Source organism: Pangasianodon hypophthalmus, chromosome 2, assembly GCF_027358585.1.
Source record: "Pangasianodon hypophthalmus isolate fPanHyp1 chromosome 2, fPanHyp1.pri, whole genome shotgun sequence".
In the NCBI taxonomy this organism is placed as follows: Eukaryota; Metazoa; Chordata; class Actinopteri; order Siluriformes; family Pangasiidae; genus Pangasianodon; species Pangasianodon hypophthalmus.
The window spans coordinates 16,975,999-16,996,780 of NC_069711.1; the positions used below are offsets into that span (position 1 = coordinate 16,975,999).

The 20,782-nt window shown below is 38.1% G+C and overlaps 2 protein-coding genes across 15 annotated transcripts in view; one reads left to right on the forward strand and one right to left on the reverse strand.

Annotated features, from left to right (window-relative positions):
- Nucleotides 1–1,336: 1,336 nt before the first annotated feature.
- On the forward strand, nt 1,337–13,280 carry hyi (hydroxypyruvate isomerase). The gene is made up of 8 exons (XM_026913984.3): nt 1,337–1,854; nt 4,651–4,762; nt 5,884–5,998; nt 7,186–7,264; nt 7,459–7,508; nt 8,966–9,035; nt 10,744–10,878; nt 11,981–13,280. Exons 1-8 carry the CDS (start codon nt 1,656–1,658, stop codon nt 12,034–12,036), a joined length of 816 nt encoding a protein of 271 aa, XP_026769785.2. The 5' UTR covers nt 1,337–1,655; the 3' UTR covers nt 12,037–13,280.
- Nucleotides 13,281–13,535: 255 nt separating this feature from the next.
- szt2 (SZT2 subunit of KICSTOR complex) overlaps nt 13,536–20,782 on the reverse strand; it is a 103,448-nt gene continuing 96,201 nt past the window's right edge. For all 14 annotated transcript variants that reach the window (XM_034313328.2, XM_034313333.2, XM_034313342.2 and 11 more), the window contains 4 exons: nt 20,081–20,615; nt 16,695–16,808; nt 15,183–15,251; nt 13,536–15,067 (listed from right to left, as the gene is read on the reverse strand). In XM_034313328.2, coding sequence (XP_034169219.2) covers nt 14,924–15,067; nt 15,183–15,251; nt 16,695–16,808; nt 20,081–20,615 — 862 coding nt within the window. In that variant the 3' untranslated portion in view covers nt 13,536–14,923. The remainder of the gene's footprint in view (nt 15,068–15,182; nt 15,252–16,694; nt 16,809–20,080; nt 20,616–20,782) is intronic.

Sequence of the window (20,782 nt, forward strand, 5' to 3'; positions counted from 1 at the left end):
GAACTTCAGGAGAGAGGAGTCTGAGCTTTCCGGTTTCTCAGTCACATGACAAGATGTGAAAAAAAGAGAGGCTGGTGAGCGAATGAATGTTTATTATAGCTGCTATAAAGTAAGTGATAACAGGAACCAACTTGTCTCGTGGACATTCCATAACAATAAATGTAACAATAAACAGTTAAAAGTGCCATGTGACATTTATTATTAAAGTTTTACATATCTTATTCATTGGTAAATTGCTGTAGTATAAGCAGAATAACAAAATAATATGAAAAATTGATACATTCTGCTTTGTGTCTTGCTGTAACACACCACCCCTGCATGTATTATTTTCTTATAACAGCATAGTCTGTTGTGTGTTATTCCTTACATAATAGCATGCACTGTCATGTTTTTATTCTTTACACAAGTCAACCACACATATGCTAGAGCAAGAAATAAAAATACTCCAGGTCCATAATCAGGAAACATTAGATATTAACTAAACATCATCAGCACTCTAAACAAATAAATGAGATAAGCAAGAATATCACAGCACTTAGGGTAATATAGACATAAGTACACACAGCGGGAAATATTAGGGAGTTAGGGTAATATTGACATACACAGTGGGAAATATTAGGGAATTGGGGTAATACTAACATACACATTGGGATATATTCGGCTATTAGGGTAATATTGACATACACATTGGGATATATTAGGGAATTGGGGTAATATTGACATACACAGTGGGATATATTAGGGAATTTGAGTAATATTGACAAACACAGTGGGATATATTAGGCTATTAGGGTAATATTGACATACACATTGGGATCTATTAGGGAACTGGAGTAATATTGACATACACATTAGGAAATATTAGGGAATTGGGGTAATACTGACATACACATTGGGATATATTAGGCTATTAGGGTAATATTGACATACACATTGGGATATATTAGGGAACTAGAGTAATATTGACATACACATTAGGAAATATTAGGGAATTGGGGTAATATTGACGTACACAGTGGGATATATTAGGGAATTGGGGTAATATTGACATACACAGTGTATGTATCTTAACATGACAGCATTATCTTAGTCATTAGCAGTGCAGTGATCTACAGTCTTGTGCCTGTGTCCAGAAAGAACGACTACAAGCTTAATGTGGCATTTTCCACCATTCAGGCCTTTTCCCTCATTCATACATTCATTTATACTTTCAAGAACTTGTTTTTATTTCAACACTGCACTGAGATTGGCTGGTAGTGTCCCGCCTCCCGCGCTATGATTGGCTGGTTCACACTTTGAGGTAAGCCGATTGGACAGGAGCTGGACTGTCATAGTACCGGACTGAGGAAAACAAAATTGGAACGCCGAGCCAAGTGAAATAAGCGTTTCCTGTCACTCGAGTGTTTATTTATTTTATTTATTTATTTATTTTTACATTACCAACAAAATAAGCAACTGTGCAGTCACACTGAGACTGCAGAAATCAGTCCTCACCTGCTAGCTGGCATTGTGAAACAGCTGGTTAACAGACTAGCATGCTAACAGGGTAAGCGTGAAGTTAATGATTTGCTTACCTAGTCATCAGCTGTTGTTGGTTTTGTTAGGTAGGTTAGATAAAGGGTCGAGAGCGCAAACAGCCAAGCAGATGAGAGAACATGACATCGCTTAAATTTTGCGCCAACATCTCGTGGTTGTTCACGGAGCTGCCCGAGGTGAGTGAGAGAGTGCGAGCAGCTGCGCGTGCAGGTTTCCAGGCTGTGGAGGCGGCTTGGCTGTACGGCTCTGACCTGAGAGAGCTGCACACAGTCCGAGAGGAAACAGGGGTGCAGGTGGCTCTTATTAACACTCCCCCGGGTAAGAGCTCACAAACATGCAGGAGGAGTTCAAATAAACTCACTGAATTACTTTACACAGCACAGGGCACCATGCACACGTTCATTCACACCTAGGGGTAGTTTATATTTACCAACCCACCGACTGACATGTCTTTAAGAGGTTGGAGGAAACCAGAGAACCCAGAGGAAACCCGCATAGACACAGGAAGAACATGTGAAAACTCCACACAGACAGTAATCCCAGCTCAGGATCGAACCAGGGACCCTGGATCTGTGCCACTGTGCTGCCTGGATTAAATATTTACATTTACATTTACTCATCTGCCAGACACTTTTATCCAGAACAGCTTACAGTTGAGCCTGTAGTTATACTACATAGTACAATATACAAAAGTGTTCAGAAATACCCCTCAAATTATGGCTAGAATACATAATTTGGAAGTCAATGGCTAACCAAAAATTGAGTCACCACTTTATTGGAAAGCAAAACTCATTTTATTTTTGTTCATTTATCTACAGTTCACATAGAACTAAGCTGAACTAACTCACTGAACTTTACACAGCTGCAGAGCACACCATCATGACTGAGGTCTTTACTGACCCTGCACAGTGTTTATTTAACTGTCATACCTTTTGCAAAGGAAATGTTGCTGAGCCATCAGACAGATTTTTGGTTTTTGCACCAGCATTTACCTGATATCAGCTGTCTTCTTCAGGATCCATTGCACTGCTGTTGTGTAGTCTTTACTTTGTCTCCTCTGCTTGTGTCTTCACAGACAGGCTCTGAGAGTTAAGCTTTTCACCCTTAGCAATAGGGCTGCACCATATATCGAAATTATCAAAATATCACAAATGTAAACATCGCGATATGCATTTTAATACTTCAAAAAGTTATGAAAAGTCAAAGTTTTAGGGTGATGTAGATAGCAAAGAATGCTTTCTTTTCAGTTTTTAAATCTATATATACTGTGTGTGTGTGTGTATATGTATATAAAATTTAAACTGGTTTTACACACTTATATCATTATTGTACCCAATATCACATTATTTAAAAAGGTTATCGCATATTGTATTTTTCGTCAATATCATGCAGCCCTAGGTAGGTCGAGGTAGCTCAAAGAAAGCTTGAACCTGTACAGGGCAGTGAGAACACCTGATTCATTCATTTATATTTATGGCATTTGGCCGGCCCCCTTATCCAGAACATTTACAACTTGCATTTATACAGCTGAGCAGTTGAGGGTTAAAGGCCTTGCTCAAGGGCCCAGCAGTGGCAACATGGCAGTGCTGGGATATGAACTCACTGATCAGTAGGCCAACATCTTGACCACTGAGTTGCTACCACCATCCATCCATCCATCCATCAGTAACCACTTTATAATAGTCAGAGTCACGGTGAATCCGGAGCCTATCCCTGGAACTCTAGACAGGGCTACAGTTCACATACAACTAACTTGAAGTGAATGTCTTACTGTGGAAAGAAAAGTGTGTCTAGACACATCTCGATCATGGATGTAATATGTGTTGTTTATTTCAGATTGTCTTGCTGATTGGCTTAAGTGTCTGTGCTGAAACTGAAATTCTACTCTGCACTGGTTTTAAACTAACTACTCTCAACATATAGTTTAGATTCAACTATACACCCTGACTAACAACTGAACTTATGTTCATCTGGTGCAACTGGTCCGCGGTGTTTAATGCAGTTTACGTGCTCACGCTCACAAAATGTTGGCAACAGTAACACACAAACATGATGTAACATAGCACAAGCAAAAATTGTCCCACCAATATTTAGCTTATAATCAACAACATCCTTAGAATCCATAGGCAGAATATGAACAGAGTTTATAGTATTGGTGTTTTATTGTTTACACATAGGCCAGGAGTTTTGGTGAGTTTGGGCACTGAGAGTTGGGACTTACAAGTGTGTCCAGCTCCAGGCCTGAAGACCTACACCTCTGCTCAATTTCTAAGCCTTTTCTCTGCTTACACGGCTTGGTACCATCATGGAGCAGGTCTGTTAGAGCAGGGAAATTGTCCTTTATGAAATGCCCTGTCCTGAAACACAGATTCTCTGACCACCCTGTGAACGCCACTGAGGGCCTTGATTAGTTAATAATGTTGGATTAAGTTTGGAACAAAATCTTGGGCAACTGATCTTCATGTGTGGGGCTGGGCTGCTATTATACTAGTATGTATACAATAAAAGACAGTGGTGCCCAGTTGTGTCTTTCTGTCTACTTGTTTGGAATGAAAACCTGGCTCTTTGTGGATAAGCTCCTGACTCATCTGGACCCTGCTCCTGTCATCCTGAGACACACAAACTCCTGCTCTATTCCTGCATCCTATTCCTTCCTTTACCTGCACTATAATGATTTAACAACCAGTATCCATATAATATCAAGCCATGAATACTCATTAAAACTAATAATTTTTAGACTATCTGATATAAAATAACTCATGAGGATTGTGGACTGACCCTGCTGAATCTTCAGTTCCTCTCAAGGTTTCTTCTTCCTTGGTGCTATTCTCTGGCATTTTCTTTGCCACTGTTGCTATTAGTTTGCTCACTGGGAAGTTAACTACAGCTTGTACTGTAAAATGCACTATAAAACACAAAGCACATTTTATTCTATAAGATCAGACACTCTGTTGAGACTTGAGATTTTAAAGAGGTGATGCTTGAAGTGACAGAAAAATGCTTGCTGTATCGTGGAAGCACCTTAATTACATGCATGATCTAATTCTAACTTATAGTTGCTTCAAAAATCAGACTCAACAGTAATGAAATGTGTGTATGTGTGTGATTTTTCAGGTGATGTAAAGAATGGAGAGCTGGGCCTGGGTGCTGTGCCGGGGAGAGAGCAGGATTTCAGACAGGGGTTGGCTCAGGCTGTAGAGTATGCTAAAGCACTGGATTGCAAGAGGTTCGTTTGTTAGTCAGATGTTTTGTTACCATATTTTCTGGACTACAAGATGTATACCTGCTGACAGGACACATAGTATTCGTTATACTGATTCATTTCTGTATTAACCTAATGTTGTCTCTTTATCTGTTTACCAAATAAAAGCAAATGATAAATGAATTGAAATCACACACTCTCTATCAGTAAAAGGTTTGGACACACAAGAGTGAATATTTATTTATTGTCTTAAAGACTTTAAATAAATGAATAATAAGTTGATAAATGCTTATATCATTTGAGTCAAATTATAAACAATGAAGTTATTGGCCATGTATTTAATTATTTCTGAATCAGAATGTCTTTTTAAATAGTTAGTATTTAAAGTATGTAGTTTTAAAAGTTAGTATTTACTTAAAAAGTAAATAGTTTCCACAAATGAGTAGTTTTTTTTTTTTTTTTTTAGAGCTTAGGAAAGCAGTGAGGAGCTTATTTGTGAATTAATAAAACCCTCCTGACTGACATTCCCTCATGAAGCTGTGCAAAGAAATGTGTTAAGAATTTAACATATAAAATAGTTTTCATTTGTTTAACACTTTTCTTTATCACTGCATAATTCAATGTGTTATCTCATAGTGTTCTACAGGTGCTCTACACTCTACAGACAAATTCACACTGTACATGTTTCTGAAAGGGTTTTTTTTCCCGATGTGCAGCAATTACACTTCATTTTCAATCCACACCTGCATTAGAGGTAAAACCCAGGTCCACACAGTAGGTGACACTCAAGGATACACAGGAGAAAAAGATGCATATGCTCCTTATTCACTGCCCCACTGTCATATGTCACATTTTTATTGAGCTGTGCTGTCCCAACTTCATCTGCTTCCAATCCCCCATGTTTCATTGACACATTTGTACATTTGGGCGATTGTCTTCTTGATTAAAATGGAGCATGTGTGTGCCGGGAATGTGAGCGATACCCCGCTCTTGTGACATAGTCTAGTAGGAATTTGGGGTTACAGCTACAGGACCTTAAATTGGGTGTGATGTCATGAAGCTAGCAAAATCACTAAGCATTAGACTTGCTGAATTCCATTACCTTATTCTTTTTGAGTGGAACTTACGTTCATGTTTCTCTGCAGGATCCATGTGATGGCAGGGCGAGTACCTGCAGGCGCACAGCTGTCTGAGGTTGGTATGGAAATGGAAGCCACCTTTGTGCAGAACCTGAAACATGCAGCTGATATTCTATCAAAGGTAAAATAACCCTTACACCCTTCCACTCTTCTTCTACCAAGGCTTGGTGTGTATTTAGAGAAAGTTATATTGGCAAGAGAAGCACTGATCTTGTTTGTGCTGGAGAAGACACGTCTTTTTCTGTGGCAGGTGGTGAATGTTTATGTATGTCTAATGTCAGGACTACAAAATGTCTATTAATAGTAAGCCACGCCATAACACAAGGACTTGCATTAAAATCTTAGAGATATCTGTAACAAGCTACACCTGATCACAAGCAGTCAGAGTAAGTAAATCTATAGCAGTCAATCCAAAATGGAGGCAGGACTCTGAAACCAAAAAGTTGGTTGAACACGACATGAACAAAAAAAAAAAAGTAGACTAGAAAATTGTGGATAACAAGGACATGCCACCCCTTATAATCACTGAGTGTACACACTTTGCAAAGCACACAGACAAATATACACTGAGTAATGGGTATAAAACTCAGAAAAATTTTTTAACAGCGATCAAAGGTGAGACAGCCTTTATTGTCATATACACATACTTGTATTTACAGTACAGAAAAATGATTTTCTATGCATGTACCAGGCTGGAATAAAGTTGGCTTCAGAGCACAGTGTCAGCTCTGGCTTCCGTATAGTAGTTCAGGGTTAAAGGTCTCGCTCAAGCACCCAACAGTGGCAGTGCTGGAACTTTAATGCTTAACCTACTGATCAGTAGCCTGTAACTTTAACCATGGAGTCAAATGTGGAAAGGGCAGTGATGAGGTGAGAATCAGGAAGAACACAAGAAACATCTGTGGCAGGTTCTTGAAGGACTGATGCAGTTCCTCTGATAAGTGGAGAAATATTTTACACATTATAGTCCAGCATCCTACTGCTACACTGATTTAGCGACATGTGGTGGTGGCAGACTTCAGGTAGGTCACATCTACTGTAACATTAGACAACCTTTTCACATTTCACAAATGGACTTTATAATCATTTTTATGATTTTTACTTTTCATATTTTGCTTACTTCACAGGAATATGAACAAGGAAAAAGCCAAAAAATTAATTTATCTGGAACAGAACATAAAATGTACTGCTCATTTCCATCTGTTAAATGTAAAGAAGGCATTGTGTACTAAGTATTTTTCAGTGTTTGTATTATTCTGTAGTACATATTTTGAAGAACAGAAAGTGCAATGCTTGTTTAATTTTCAGGAGGGCATTATGGGATTGATTGAGCCCATCAACACAAGGATAACTGACCCTCAATACTTCCTGGCCTCGCCACATCAGGGTAACTCTGGATTTCATCTCCAGTCATTGTACTTACTTTGAAATATACATCGTATTTAAAATGTAGTTTTATGTAGTCTGAAACAGAAAGTTACATGGTAAACAAATTTTAGGAAGTACATATTCCAACGGCTATTTTGAAAAGAATATTATTAACTGCTGTCTACCCCCACTGATGTTTGTTACTGATTATAGCGGCTGCAATCCTTCAGAAAGTTGACCATCCAAACATCAAGCTGCAGATGGTGAGTGCTCTAAAAATGACATTTCATTTACAATGTTTTCATATTATAACAGAAAATATGAGGAAAAGTGAATCCAAACTCCCAGAAGACCAGTATTTCCATGCACAGCTGTATTCTGTTTATATATTCATTAATACTGTGTTTTGCATGCACGCTATTCTTATTCTAATCAGGCAATTCTAAATAATGCCTGCAACAAATCAGTATGAAAGTATACCAGATTAATACTACACAATATTCTTAAAATTATGCTATGCTGGTACAGATGACAGCACAAAAAGAAAAACAAAATCATTATTTCCAGATGAGGCACATTCCTTTTGTTCTACTAGAGGGAAAATTGTCATTCCTGCTTTAATAATTTAATGAAGAATAAAAGTTGGTTTAATAAAAATATTCTAGAACTTCCCGAAACCACATTGGCAAAGTACTGTATCTACATTATGGCATTTCATGTCATCCCACAATTATCAATACTATTCCAACTATAAATTGATGCACATGACTGCAGTACTGATAGTCCCAGAAGTTCTGGCCCATACACGTCAAATACATTTACAGTGATTGAAGTGTACAGAACTACCTAATCCATCAAGATACTGAACAGAATAGTGCCTTGGATATATTGCATTTTCCAGATTATAGCGCATACATTTTTTAGTCCTTTAGAAAAGCAACTGTCAAACTCAAGGCTTTCTGTCTCATTTCAGACAGCCAGCTTGAACTTGGGAAAAATTATACTGAAATGGCTATATACTATTTAACCTTTTTTTTTTTTTTTTTTAAACACTATTTAGAATTCACAGCAGAGCTGTAGTGTAGCAACCACCCGCATTCCTGTTCAACCTTTAAGTTATCGGTGTTAATCTATAGGATAGATAATAGGTTAAAAAAAATGAATAGACTTGCATTATGGCCCTTCAAGGGATCACAAAAATGCATATGTGGCACAGGCAGAATTTGAGTGTGACACCCTTGCGCTAAATAATGACAACGATTTCAGCCCTAGCGTATAGGACTAATGTATTGTAGCGTATATAAAGTTGATAATGACATAAAGGTTATAAAGAGTTCTCAATCAGGATAGACTGTGTCATGTGCAGTTAGCCTAATATGGATGGTGGTGCAGTGCTCATAACTGTTTTCTGAAGGTAAAGAAACTACATTGCAATATTTCTTGATTCCGTAGCTAAATAAATCAGATCTGGTGACCTGTTGTGCAGCCTGAAGGCACAGATCTAGGCAGTAGAGAAATGGCTATAATGCTTCTCAGTTCACTCTATATTGTCAGCTTTTACTCTGAAGAGACATTAGAGCGAACGGATACAGCGAGCTGTGGTTAAGGACAGTGGAGAAAAAAACGCCAGTTGAGAAGCATGAGATTTCCCCTAAATCACAAATCACTTGAGGTTTCTGTGTGCTCTTGACATTAGCCATCATTTTCTTCCTTCCTGCAGGACATTTTCCACTGGCAGATAATGGACGGGAACCTGACACAGAATATCCGGAGATATTTCCCCTTAATAGGCAAGGAATACACTCAACATCTAGGTTTGAAATTTCCAGAGGAAATGTATTTGTTGCAGGCAAGGCAAAACCCACTCAGTGGATGTGGAAGAATAAGTGAAAGGTGAACTCCTTATGTGTTTTATGCTCGCTTCTGACCAGGCCCTTGGAAGCCTTTGTCAGCTTGGGAAGTCAGTTTTGAGAGGATCACTCTCTGAAACAGAAACATCTGAATGTGTCACAAACCTCTGCAGTGATTGGCCAGTAGTGATGTACAAAGTTATATATCATCCATCATAGATGCAGTTAAAACTGGAGCATCCTTGTCTCCATCAAAAGAGTATTTTGTTTAAACAGACACTAAAATGCAAATTTTTTACCTAATACTACTTCCTGTTTACAACCCTGCCACAGTTTAATGGAAACTTGCAAATACCTAAGAACCTCCTACAGATTCTTTCAGAAGTTTGAAGAAGCATAGCCTAGCTTTGGGAGCCGTAGTAAATGCACAAGCGATATAAAATCTGTTGTGAACAAGAACATTGCTAACAAACCCTAGTAGACACAGAGGGGGAAAAAATTACTACAAAAAGCCTAGCGTACGTTGATGGACAGGACAGCTCAGTGTTAACAGTATAAATGATACATGCAGGCCTGATGGGCATGTGATTTTGGAGAGAATGTAAGACTTAACTAGCTAGCTAATTTTTTAAAAGATGTATGCTAAGCAACGTTAAAAAAACAGCACGGCAAAATTTTGTTGTGACGCTACTTAAGTTAATTGGCCCCTGACATCTGCTTTAGCTGAGAAAGCTAAAGCAGGTTTTCAGGTTTATCCCATATGTAGCAAGGGGTAAAAAAAAAACAAAAAACATGAATGCTAAGGCTAAACTGCAAATACTGGCACATTATAAATATCTGCATTTTATATTGAATATTAGTGATGATCACACTCATTACTGTGTCAAACAAAGATGATTAGCAAGTGATCTCTAGAAACTGTACACTGTCAGTGTCAAGATAAGAGGACAGATGTTTAAATTATTTTTCTTTTAAAGTGGTTATGTTATGAAAATTAGTGTTTCCTCCCTGTATTTTTGATCATATGATATATGAAGATTTATATGAAGGGTTGCAATAACAGACAAAATATAGTAAATTAGTTCCTAATATAGATTATTTCATTAAGAAGTGACAGGAACCCTGCTTATTTTTACATACTGTTCTAAAGTAGAGTCTCTAACTACGTCCCCTAAGACATATATATCCAATATATGCAAATGTAATGACAGCATTAAGCGATCATTACAAGAGAAGAGTGTATGAAAAGATAGAAATGGCTGTTGCTTTATATCTTGGCTTTAAAGGTCAAACTGCACCTTTTAAATGAACTTTAACTGAAGTCATGCCCTTTCACATCTTATTACCACTGCAGATGTCAGAGAAATGCTCTCCTTCACTATGTGTTAGAACTTTCCTCTTCTGTCCAATTGAGCAGTGTATGTTTAAAATTGTTTCACGATTATTTTATTTTGAATGTTTTCATACTTGATCATTTCATTTATTTTATCACTGCTTGTAATTTGTTCTTTTATGAAAAGCACTTACAAATTTAACTGGAAATTTTATGTGCTATTGCTCTGTGCCATAAATCTTTTAAAATAATCAGTCTCATTAAATTATAAATCAAGTTTATTACTGTAATAGCTCCTGTGTTTGTTTCATGCAGGTCACATCCAGATTGCTCAAGTTCCTGATCGCCATGAACCTGATAGTCCTGGAGAGATCAACTTCCCCTACATCTTTAAGCTGCTGGAGGAACTGGGCTACCAGGGATACGTGGGTTGCGAATACAAACCTCTGGGTGAGTGCTTGACTAGCTCTGATTAAAGACATTTGGGTGTAAGTGTCCGGCAATATGTTTTCCATACATTAAAAGAAATGAAGCATTGGTTCTCAATACTTGTCTTAGGAGCCTAAAATATTTCAGGTGTTTTTGTTTTTACTTCATCTTAATTTGTTGCTTAAGTAATCCAACGCCTCAGGTAAGCCTACTAGAGCAAGTAAGACACAAGACTCTGCAGTGCACTGGTATCGTCATGATGCTATCCCTGAATTCATACAAGGAAGCAACAAAGCCACAAATAAATTGAGGGTTTTTTCAAATTTTATGCATATATAATTTTTTTTTTGTCAGTTATGATGCAGTGAAGAAACAATCCAAATCATGGCTCATATAGATGGCTCATATAGCTTCATTGGGCCAATCATATTGTGAGACTTGTCCAGCGTCCCCCAGTTCTCTAATGTGTAGTTCCTATGAAGCTCACTTTCAACAAAGATTACAGAAAAAAAAATTTAATCGTCCATGAATGCAGCACTGAAATCCCAATTTTAAAGATGTAACTCAGCCACAGTTGCAGATTTATGAATCTGATTAAGGATTTGCACTTCATAAAATTATAATCACCTCACAGTATTTGTGTGTGATTACTTTTGACAGGTCGTTGTAGTCTAGCCAGCTTCACTGCTGTGATCCAAATACACGTATCTTGTGTGTAAGCTAGTTATATCTAGTTATATCTTGCTCTGTAATTTTAAAGCAAGAGCACATAGCCAGATAATCAATCATCACTGTTTAGTGTCATGTATTCATAATAGAAGTATGTTTAAAACAAAAGAAATACAAAACTAATATCTTTTAAATAAAAGTATACTGAGATGTGTATAAAGTATAGACTAACCTAAATATGTTGGCTTCTACCATTTTATTATTGAAACCACAAAAACCTGGACAGTACATGAACACAAGAGACAACTGGAGCAGATATCGCTGAATTATTGTTTTTTTTGAAGTCTTTAAATGAAAGTAGATCAATATTTACAGTTAGTCACAAAGCCCTGTTTGTAATTAATTTATGTTCAGAGGGGCATTTTTAGCTGATATGGTTCTCTACTCTTTGCAGGTTCCACAGAAGAAGGCCTGGGTTGGGTGAAAAAATACTGGGAGAGTAAACACTGACAAGTCACATGTCTAAAACCACACCCTATTCACTACATAGTGCACTAATTTTGGACGCAGTGATTTTGTAAAATCCAACAAAGCACCACAAGAAGTAGCTTCCAAATGATGTACCCTAATTCATATGGAATATCCACAATGAAAATCCAAACTCTGGACCAATGACAGCATTTATTTAAATGGAGTCCATGTAATAAAATGTGTGCTTTAGGACACAGCCACAACGGTCTGATGCTGGTGAAACTAGAGCTCCAGACAAAATTATAGATGATTGTGATTTGATTGACCTGTGTTAATAAAATCATTGTCACTGTGCACTGTTGAGGAGTTGTCTCACTAAAACATAGTAACTCCCAGACATGCTAACACTACAGCAACCACGTTACTAAATTACAACTCTAGTTACTGAGTCTGATGTAGTCTACCATGTGGCCTATATAGTGTATAGAGAGTGTGGTTTGGGACCAGTCCCAGGTTTCAGTGTTATTAGAATATAATGGGGCTGTTTCTGTCAGCTACCTGCTGTCAGCAACATTTAATCTAGGAGGAAATCTCTTACTCACATATACAGGGGGATTTAGCACATCTCGCATGCTTTGCAGAAACTAAGGACAGAAAATGTGGGTACATTTTCTGAAATTGGGGCAGTAATTACACATAGATTTACTGATAGGACTGTTTGGATGGAGCCTTTTGTCTGGAACGATAAAAGTCTAGAACTGAGCGCTTTGTTGAGGACTGACTGTACGTCAATACGTAGTCGGGAGTAATTCAAGGAAATTGCTATGATGTACAAGTTTCACAATGTAATATTATGTTAGGAAAAGGACAATAGGGGCATTCGGTGCAACAACAGAGTGTTGTGGCAGATTTTTAATAACCATGTGCACTTGTGTGTATAAATCGTTCTCAAATTGGTCATCAGTGTAATTTTTCCAACCGTAGGATGCTGTTGACTTGAAACTCTGCTGCTTTCACAGACTTCCCATAGTCTTAAAATAGATTTATGAATTTTAAGGTCATCATATCTGTCAATATGTTGTATTTTAATTATTAGGTCTTGAATTTTGAGCCTTAACATCTTGTTAGACCTGTAATCACAAATGATCTTTTGAGATTTTTTTCTGGTTTCTCATTTTACATTTTCTGTGTTTTACACACCTAATGCTGGGTTTACTTAACATTTGTGTAATTTTGGGGGCAAGCAGACAAGAAAATTAGAGTAAAAATGCAATAGTACCATATCTGACTTGTGTCAATGTGTTCTTTTTTCTTTTGTTCAGGTCTTAAAAATATTAAAAGCATTTTTAAAACTGTGCAGCAAGCCTGCCTGATACCAGGTCAAACACGCTACCATATCATTGTCACTTCTTTGCCAAGAATCCTCCACCACCCAGTTGTCTCTTCCCATCTAAAGGGAACAATAATCTACAGTAAATGTACAGCTACAAAGAGACCTATATGGCAACTCAGTGTATTCTTAATCCAGGATTCAGCAGTTCAGGTATCAACTTCTCTTTTATTGTTACATTGCATACTTACAAATTATTTAGTATGTACATTATGTACAAGTCATTTCACTCTGATTATAATATTGCCTAAATGCACACAATGAGTCAGTTTCCAGTGTCCTTCATTTAACAGCAAATCAAAAGAATGCATGAACATAGTAACATAGTCTTATCCAACAGAGTACAGTCACTGTTAATCAGAAGCACTCGAATAGGCTCCTTAATATTTGGCTTACACACACAAACCACACAGCTATCCCTAAGGTAGATGTGGTATGTGTGCGTGTGTGTGTTAGTAGACATCTCCCTGCTGCTTTGTCTGTAAACTGAGACACAGACTCTTCATCACACAACAATAACAGAATTAAGCCACAACCAGAATTTGATTTTCAAAGATCCTCCTCTCAACATTGAGACAATGCAGCAGTTTCCTCAAGAAAGAAAAACTAGGCACTTCTGGGTTGACAGTAATGGCAGTAAGGGAATTTTGCGCATTTTGATGGAAGAAATGGTGATTACTTAGCACTGATAAAAGTAACTTTAGTTATCGTGTACACACTGACGTGCAGGAGACATCACGTGGTCAGATGTAACACGCGTCTACATTCACTTAGAGGTCAGTCATTAATGTGCATGTGCGTCATACACACTGGACCTGATGACCAAATAAATGGCAATGTTAAGTCAAAGGTGCTCAGTCAAGCAATCATTGACTCAACAGTTGGTCATCTTTCTCTGGTGCTCTCACTCTTTTTTTAGTGGGACTGGTTTAACTTAAAAATCAACTATTCTCAGCCAACTAAAGAGGAAAGAACAAAAAGAGCCTAATGAAGAAATATACTATGAATAAGACATTTTTGGCTTTGGCAAACCATCATGATGCCATTGGACTGTTCTACTCGCCAGTGGCATTTGACAAATAGTAAAGTCCTGAAGGCTAAATGCAAAAACCACTTCACATTTAGAAGTTATTCAGTGTGAGTCTTTCAGTGTGAGGTAGTTCTCCTCTCATTTCAGCAGCACTGGATCCTGTCAGACCACCCTATCAAAGCTCATCCTTCACCCAACGTTCTCCAACCAATTGGATTGGTGTGTTTGTTAGGTAGAGAGTTAGGAAGTTTCTACAATCCCATTCACACCAGTTCATCTGTTTTTTTTTCAGTAGTTTTCTGAAAGCCAGCTGCTAATATTAAAATGGTTATGCATGCCCTGGCAGGTACTTTTATCTCCGACCCACAGCTAAATGCTCGTCTTCAGATTATAGCGCATATGTGTTTCCTGATGCACACACAGAGCAGCAGGCTTGTGCGTACATCCTTGGTAAATGTGCACAGTGCCTTTTTCCTTGTTATAGTGTGCCCACCTCCATCAGTGTCCTACAGCAGGCCCGTCCACAGGTTGTAGCAGGCCGTGTTGATCACAGACTCAAGGTGGTGGTACATGGAGACGAGCTGTGGAGGAGGACTGCTGCTCGGCTGCGCCTGGAAAGGCAATGGCTCCCTAAAAACCACCTTCAAGCTCTGTAGGGACAGGAGCATGGAGAACAGGAATGTGAATTCATTCAAGTGCCTTGTCACTTTTGCTCACAAAATTGAAATTAATAAAAGTTCTAAGGACACTGTTTGAATAGCTCACCGTTTTTCCTGCCTGGGAATCCAGGAAGACGAGCACGAAGCAGTCAGTGAACTTCTGGTTAAGGACAGCCTGGAAAATAACCACAACATTCAAAACACTAACATTTAAATTTCCCATGTCTTTTGCTTGCTTTCTTTTCAGTTAATTTGCACTTTGATCTGCATGACCCATTTAGGGTCAGATAGCAGCTAGCATTAAGGCATTAAACACGCACTGCTTTAGCACAGACACTAACCGCAGCAATCTTTGTTGCAAAAAAAAACCTCCAAAACTCCTTTCTTTTGATCTGGAGTCTCTCACTTAGAGAATTATGCAGAAACAAACCTCCTGACAGTCCAGAGACGCTGACAATTATTCCATGTTAAATTCACTTAATCCCTTCTGAGACTTTAATTTAACGTTTTATAGGCAAGCAAGTGTCATTGCAAACCACAAAGGTCTGAAAATGTGAAATAGATGAGCCTCCTTCATGCAGAAAGTAAGTGTAAGAAGCTCAGTTTAATTTAGAAAACTTCAAGGTGACTCAAGGCTTCATGCTGATGAATGATTTCATGCTAATTTGTGGCATAAATTTAAAATAAAAAAAATCTGACAAAAAAAAATCCCAGGATATAATTAAAACACAAAAGGTAATCAGAGAATATAATTTGGATATGTAATTGAAGAGAACTAGATATAATAAAAGAGTTTTTGTTGCCTAAATGCTCATAACCAAAGCTATTTGAATGTAAATGGTGTTTTCTGAAGAGCAAGGACACCAGATTTCTTCCAGGTGACACGGACCTGGAGTCAGAGTTTATAATTGGAGTTTTTTTTTTAAAAAAAAAATAATAATAATAAAATAAAAAAAATTACTTATGATGTCTTCAGATCAGATTATGTTCTGTGAGTCCATATGGATGGCCCACGGTTGTGCTTTTCATTTCTTATGAAATTTTTAATTATATTTCAGTTCAATTTTGACGTTTGAATGTCTGAATGTTAGTGAAACCGTGGCAGTCTATCGGAGGAAAATGTTATATCCTTTTTTTTTTTTTTTTTTAATTTTTCAATTTTGAACTATACAGAATCAATCCCTCCAAGCCCAGCCCCCCCCCCCCCCCCCATCTCCCTAATAATAAGAAAGAATGAAAGAAAGAAAAAAAATAAATAAAATATAGCTATTAATTAGTTATTAAAAAGAGAAAGAAAACTAGCCCATGTTCAAATCAGCAAGGTGTTTGAAAAAGGTAAAATGTTATTTTCAATAGTTTTTCACTCTTACTATGCCTTTACATCATCCATATAAAAGATCTGGCTACACAGCTGTATGCTAGCCAGCTAAATCATTAGCTTCATTTCCAGTAAAATAACAGGGTGAAGTATTTCAGCATTCCTAATGGCCTTCTGCTTAGCAGTATTTTTCTTAAATGACACTTAAATGACAGACATATTGTTTGTTACACCCCACATGCTGAACGCATGAAATTCCGAGTTCCATTTGAACACAGTGTTAAACTGCTGAAGTCTTACCAGGTACTGAATGCCGCAGTCATCCACAAAGTGCCTGCAGCTCTGTGGGAAACGTGAGAGCAGCACCTTGATCAGACTCTGGTACCAGGCAGGATTCATTGTCAGAAAACACTCCTGTCAACACACAAACACTCGCATCAGAAATCAGATCAAGTACTGTCAGATTAGACAGGCGAAAAATAAGGAACGTCAGCTGTTCCTTTCTGTCTAATAAATAATATGGTATATCAGATGCATGGAAATGGATAAATAGATTTTTAGATATATTTAGCTCATATAGACCGCTTAGATTTCAGTGCATAAGAATAAGGTGCAAGCTTATGGAGCTTGGAAACTATCAAAAATATCTGAATATGAATTTCATATATTTGAATTATATATGTTTTTTTTATGTGGTACATTTAATTAACATTTTTTAAAGAATCCTGGATGCTTCATCTTTGACTTTACATAAAATCAGTACTTATGATATTTGAATATTTGAGATTTGTATTGAGGGTTCTGATTTGTTATAATCTCCAAATCTTATCCTATAATTACAAATTATGTAATTAAATACACCACAGAAAAAAAAATATTCACGTGATGTGTATATAAGTAAAATATACAAAATTCATATTCAAATACTTCCAAGCTTCATACTAGCTAGATAGCACAATGCTGGAGTGGTTGCTATGTGACTGAAGCAAAATTAGTGGAACAACCATTCTTTCACTGCTGTTATCTCAATTCCTCCCAATTATCTGGCAGTTAAAAGTTTAGATAACAAAAGTCACATCTTTAGATAACGTTTGTTTGGCCAACTTTCCTAAAGATAGGTGAATGATGCAAAATCAAACGCACTGATCATTAATATATCTACAAGCCTCATCATTTAGTGTGTTATCTTGACAAAAAAAAATTAGTAAAAAAAAAAGTTAGTTGTGCTCTTAAAATTAGAGAACGGAAAGAAAATGATGATGCATTGCCTCTCTAGACTTCTGTACATTCCATATAGGAAAATCTTTCACTTCAGCAAGAAACAGGACCATCAGGAAGTTTTGCACACTTTACTCGCAGCCTGAATTTGATTTTTAAAGGAAATCTAATTCTTGGCATCTTTCCTCTCAATGCCTTATCGGCGTGTGCAGAAACACCTCCTCGGGCTCCATCCATCCTGCCATTATGAGCCTGCCCACGCCTGACAGCCACGTACATCATCCAAACGAACGTATTAGAGACGGCGTATCTGAGCAACATCGACTTCTGACTTAATTTTGTGAGGGAAAACAGCAGCGGAGACGGTGTGTGCTTGGTAGTGCTGCCTGTAGGGGGAATAATCAAAAGGGATTTTTACTCAGGTGAGGAGAGACAGCACCAAGGAGAATCAGAGCTGGATACTAATAACCTACTGAGTAACATTACATTGGTAATACCTGTTTTATATATTATGGTATTGTTCATTTGGCATAACCTCTGGAGTAACACATTATATGTAAAATGCTAATAACAACAACAAAAACAGCTTTAACCCTGCACAGGGTGAAAACAGGTGATGTACAATGGGAGTGTTTTACATGTAAGCATGAGCTGTGTGACATAAACAAGGGACCTGCTGTTAGATTATAGGAACATTAAAGGTTGGAGCTGCTGACTCTCGTTAGCCGTTTGTGTGCTGCTGTGTGATGATGAGTGTAGTGTTTCCCCTGCGGAGCAGTGAGCTACTGCAGCTGTCAGCTACTCATCAAAACCAGCTGAGCCGCCCAGAATACATCGACACGGGGCGCAAGAGCCGTGTAATGTTCTAGCAGTTTCCTAAAGGCTGACTTCCCTGAACACTTCGAATGCGTTTGTGTGTGTGTGAGAGAGAGAGAGAGAGAGAGAGAGCTCAGCGAGAATGAGGAAGCAAAGAAAGGGAGGGTGGGTGAACAGTGAATCAAGGAGATGAAAGAGTGTAGGTTTTCAATCTGTCATTTTAAATATATGTACTTGTGTTGTGTCTGGTCCTTCACATCACATTATGCTTTTCTTTCTTTCTTTCTTTTTTTTGTTTTAGCTTAATTTGCCACTTAGTGTACTTTGTTAAAACATATGCTGTTTTAAATGTGCTAAATATACTTGACTTATCCAAGGATAAATGCAATCACAATGACATCCTTGCATTTATTCTGGCAGTTTTATGACAAGTTTATTAGTAGTCATTATTATGTATTATTAGAGGAATTATTATTAGTATTATCAGATGCACAGCACGTCATTGTCGCTACCTATTTAAGTAGCTTTTGGACATCACTGTTAAAAGGAAAGAAAGTGCAGAAGCACGCAGCAGCAGGATCTGACAGTAAATTTATTTATAAAGAGACTCACAAATGTGATCCTCAGTTGATGGGCTTCAAACTGAATAATAAGCATGAGTTACTGCAATTTTATCTATAGATTACATTGCCAATGTAGCATATTGGTTTCAATTACAAAATAATTTAATGATAATTTTGTGAGACTCAGAAGAAGTAATCCAAAACAAATCCATAAAATAAGACAAATAAGACTAGCTATTCAATTAGGACAAACCCTGTAAAAGGATGAAGAGTCAGTGTGTGTCTACAGTAGCAGACATGCTGCATTACTGAACGATTTAGAACATGCCAGGCTTAGGACGCGCGCTATCACCGTTTAGGTGTCATTTTTTCAGCACTCTGTGTTTCCCTTTATGAAGCATTTATCAATATACATACAAGTAAGAAAAAAAAAATCAGCATTGCCAAAACATTTGCAAATCTGTCAGGAATTATTTTTGTTCGGTGTAGCAGAAAAAACATTTACACACAACTTCACTAAAAGACTGCTAAGCAAGGCCCATTGTGTGTGTGTTTTAACAGCTGTTTTAATTTATATACTTCATCAGACAGACTAAACACACTCGCCATGATACTTACATATGGTATCTTGAGTCTGAATAAATTTTAATTCCCCCATACATTTCTGTCATCCAAGTGACATAAACTTAATTTAATGTACTCTACTGTCTTCAATTTACTGTACTCACTAACTAAACACTTACGGCAAGGACAGTTTCTCACATTACAGATAATGAGAGGCAGTCAATCAGCTGTGAACAGAAATATTTAACAGCTTCTTTTGCTGCACTTTCATTGTAACTTTGCTAAACAACTTCCACATGTGAATAAGGACACTATTCAGGTCAGCCACCTCAGCATTCAGGCCAGACTTGCAGACTTCAGCTGGTTTGTGGAGAGGAGCAGAGACCCCAGGGTTCTGCTTCACATCAATAACACTCTGTGTCCTTGTGTATTAAGTAATATTGTATAATTTGACTTGTCTATCCACTGGGGAAAAGTCTTCAAGATTATGTGTGTGGGGGTGTGTATGTGTGTGTGTGCATTTACCAGCTGAGGGTCGATCTCTCCGATAGATCGGCTCTGCACTGCATCCAGCAGCTCTTCGAGCTCAGCGAAGGCCAGCTTGCTGAGTTTGAGTTTATCGAGGGCGGCGTGCTCCCCGTGGAAAAGCCTCCGCCACAAGTTATCCCTCCGGCAGTGAGCCATGGCCTCCGTCACGCTGCTCTGGATCTGCTTCCGCGCCGACATCACCTCGCTGTTCAGTAGCGGGAACAGAGGGGACGACGAGTCGGGGAAGTCTGAAGAATCCTCTTCACTCTCAGCTCCTGATGGGTGCTCTCCTGGTTCAGGGTCAAGGTCAAGGTCAGGCTCAGGGGTCAAAGCTGAGGCTGTTTCCTCCCAGAGGTCATGTTCGGATTCCCGCCCTCCCATGATGCCTGGCTCTGTTCTCTCGATATGACCACGTCCACTGAGGTCACCAGGGTCACGGTAGATCTGAGGGAGTTTCTTGAAGCGGCGCATGTCGGCTGTGAGCCGAGGGAACAGTTCTCTCTGACTGGTCATGATCACATAGTAGCGTAGCCTGTAACACACACACACACATACACACACACACACACGCTCACATATGTAAAGAGATCTTCTAACCCATCCATCAGTGAAAAAGAAAGAAAGAACATGATATTGCACCCCTGCAGTCAGTAACTGCAAATATAGAAGGTGATGTATATGGTAATGTACCTGATAAAA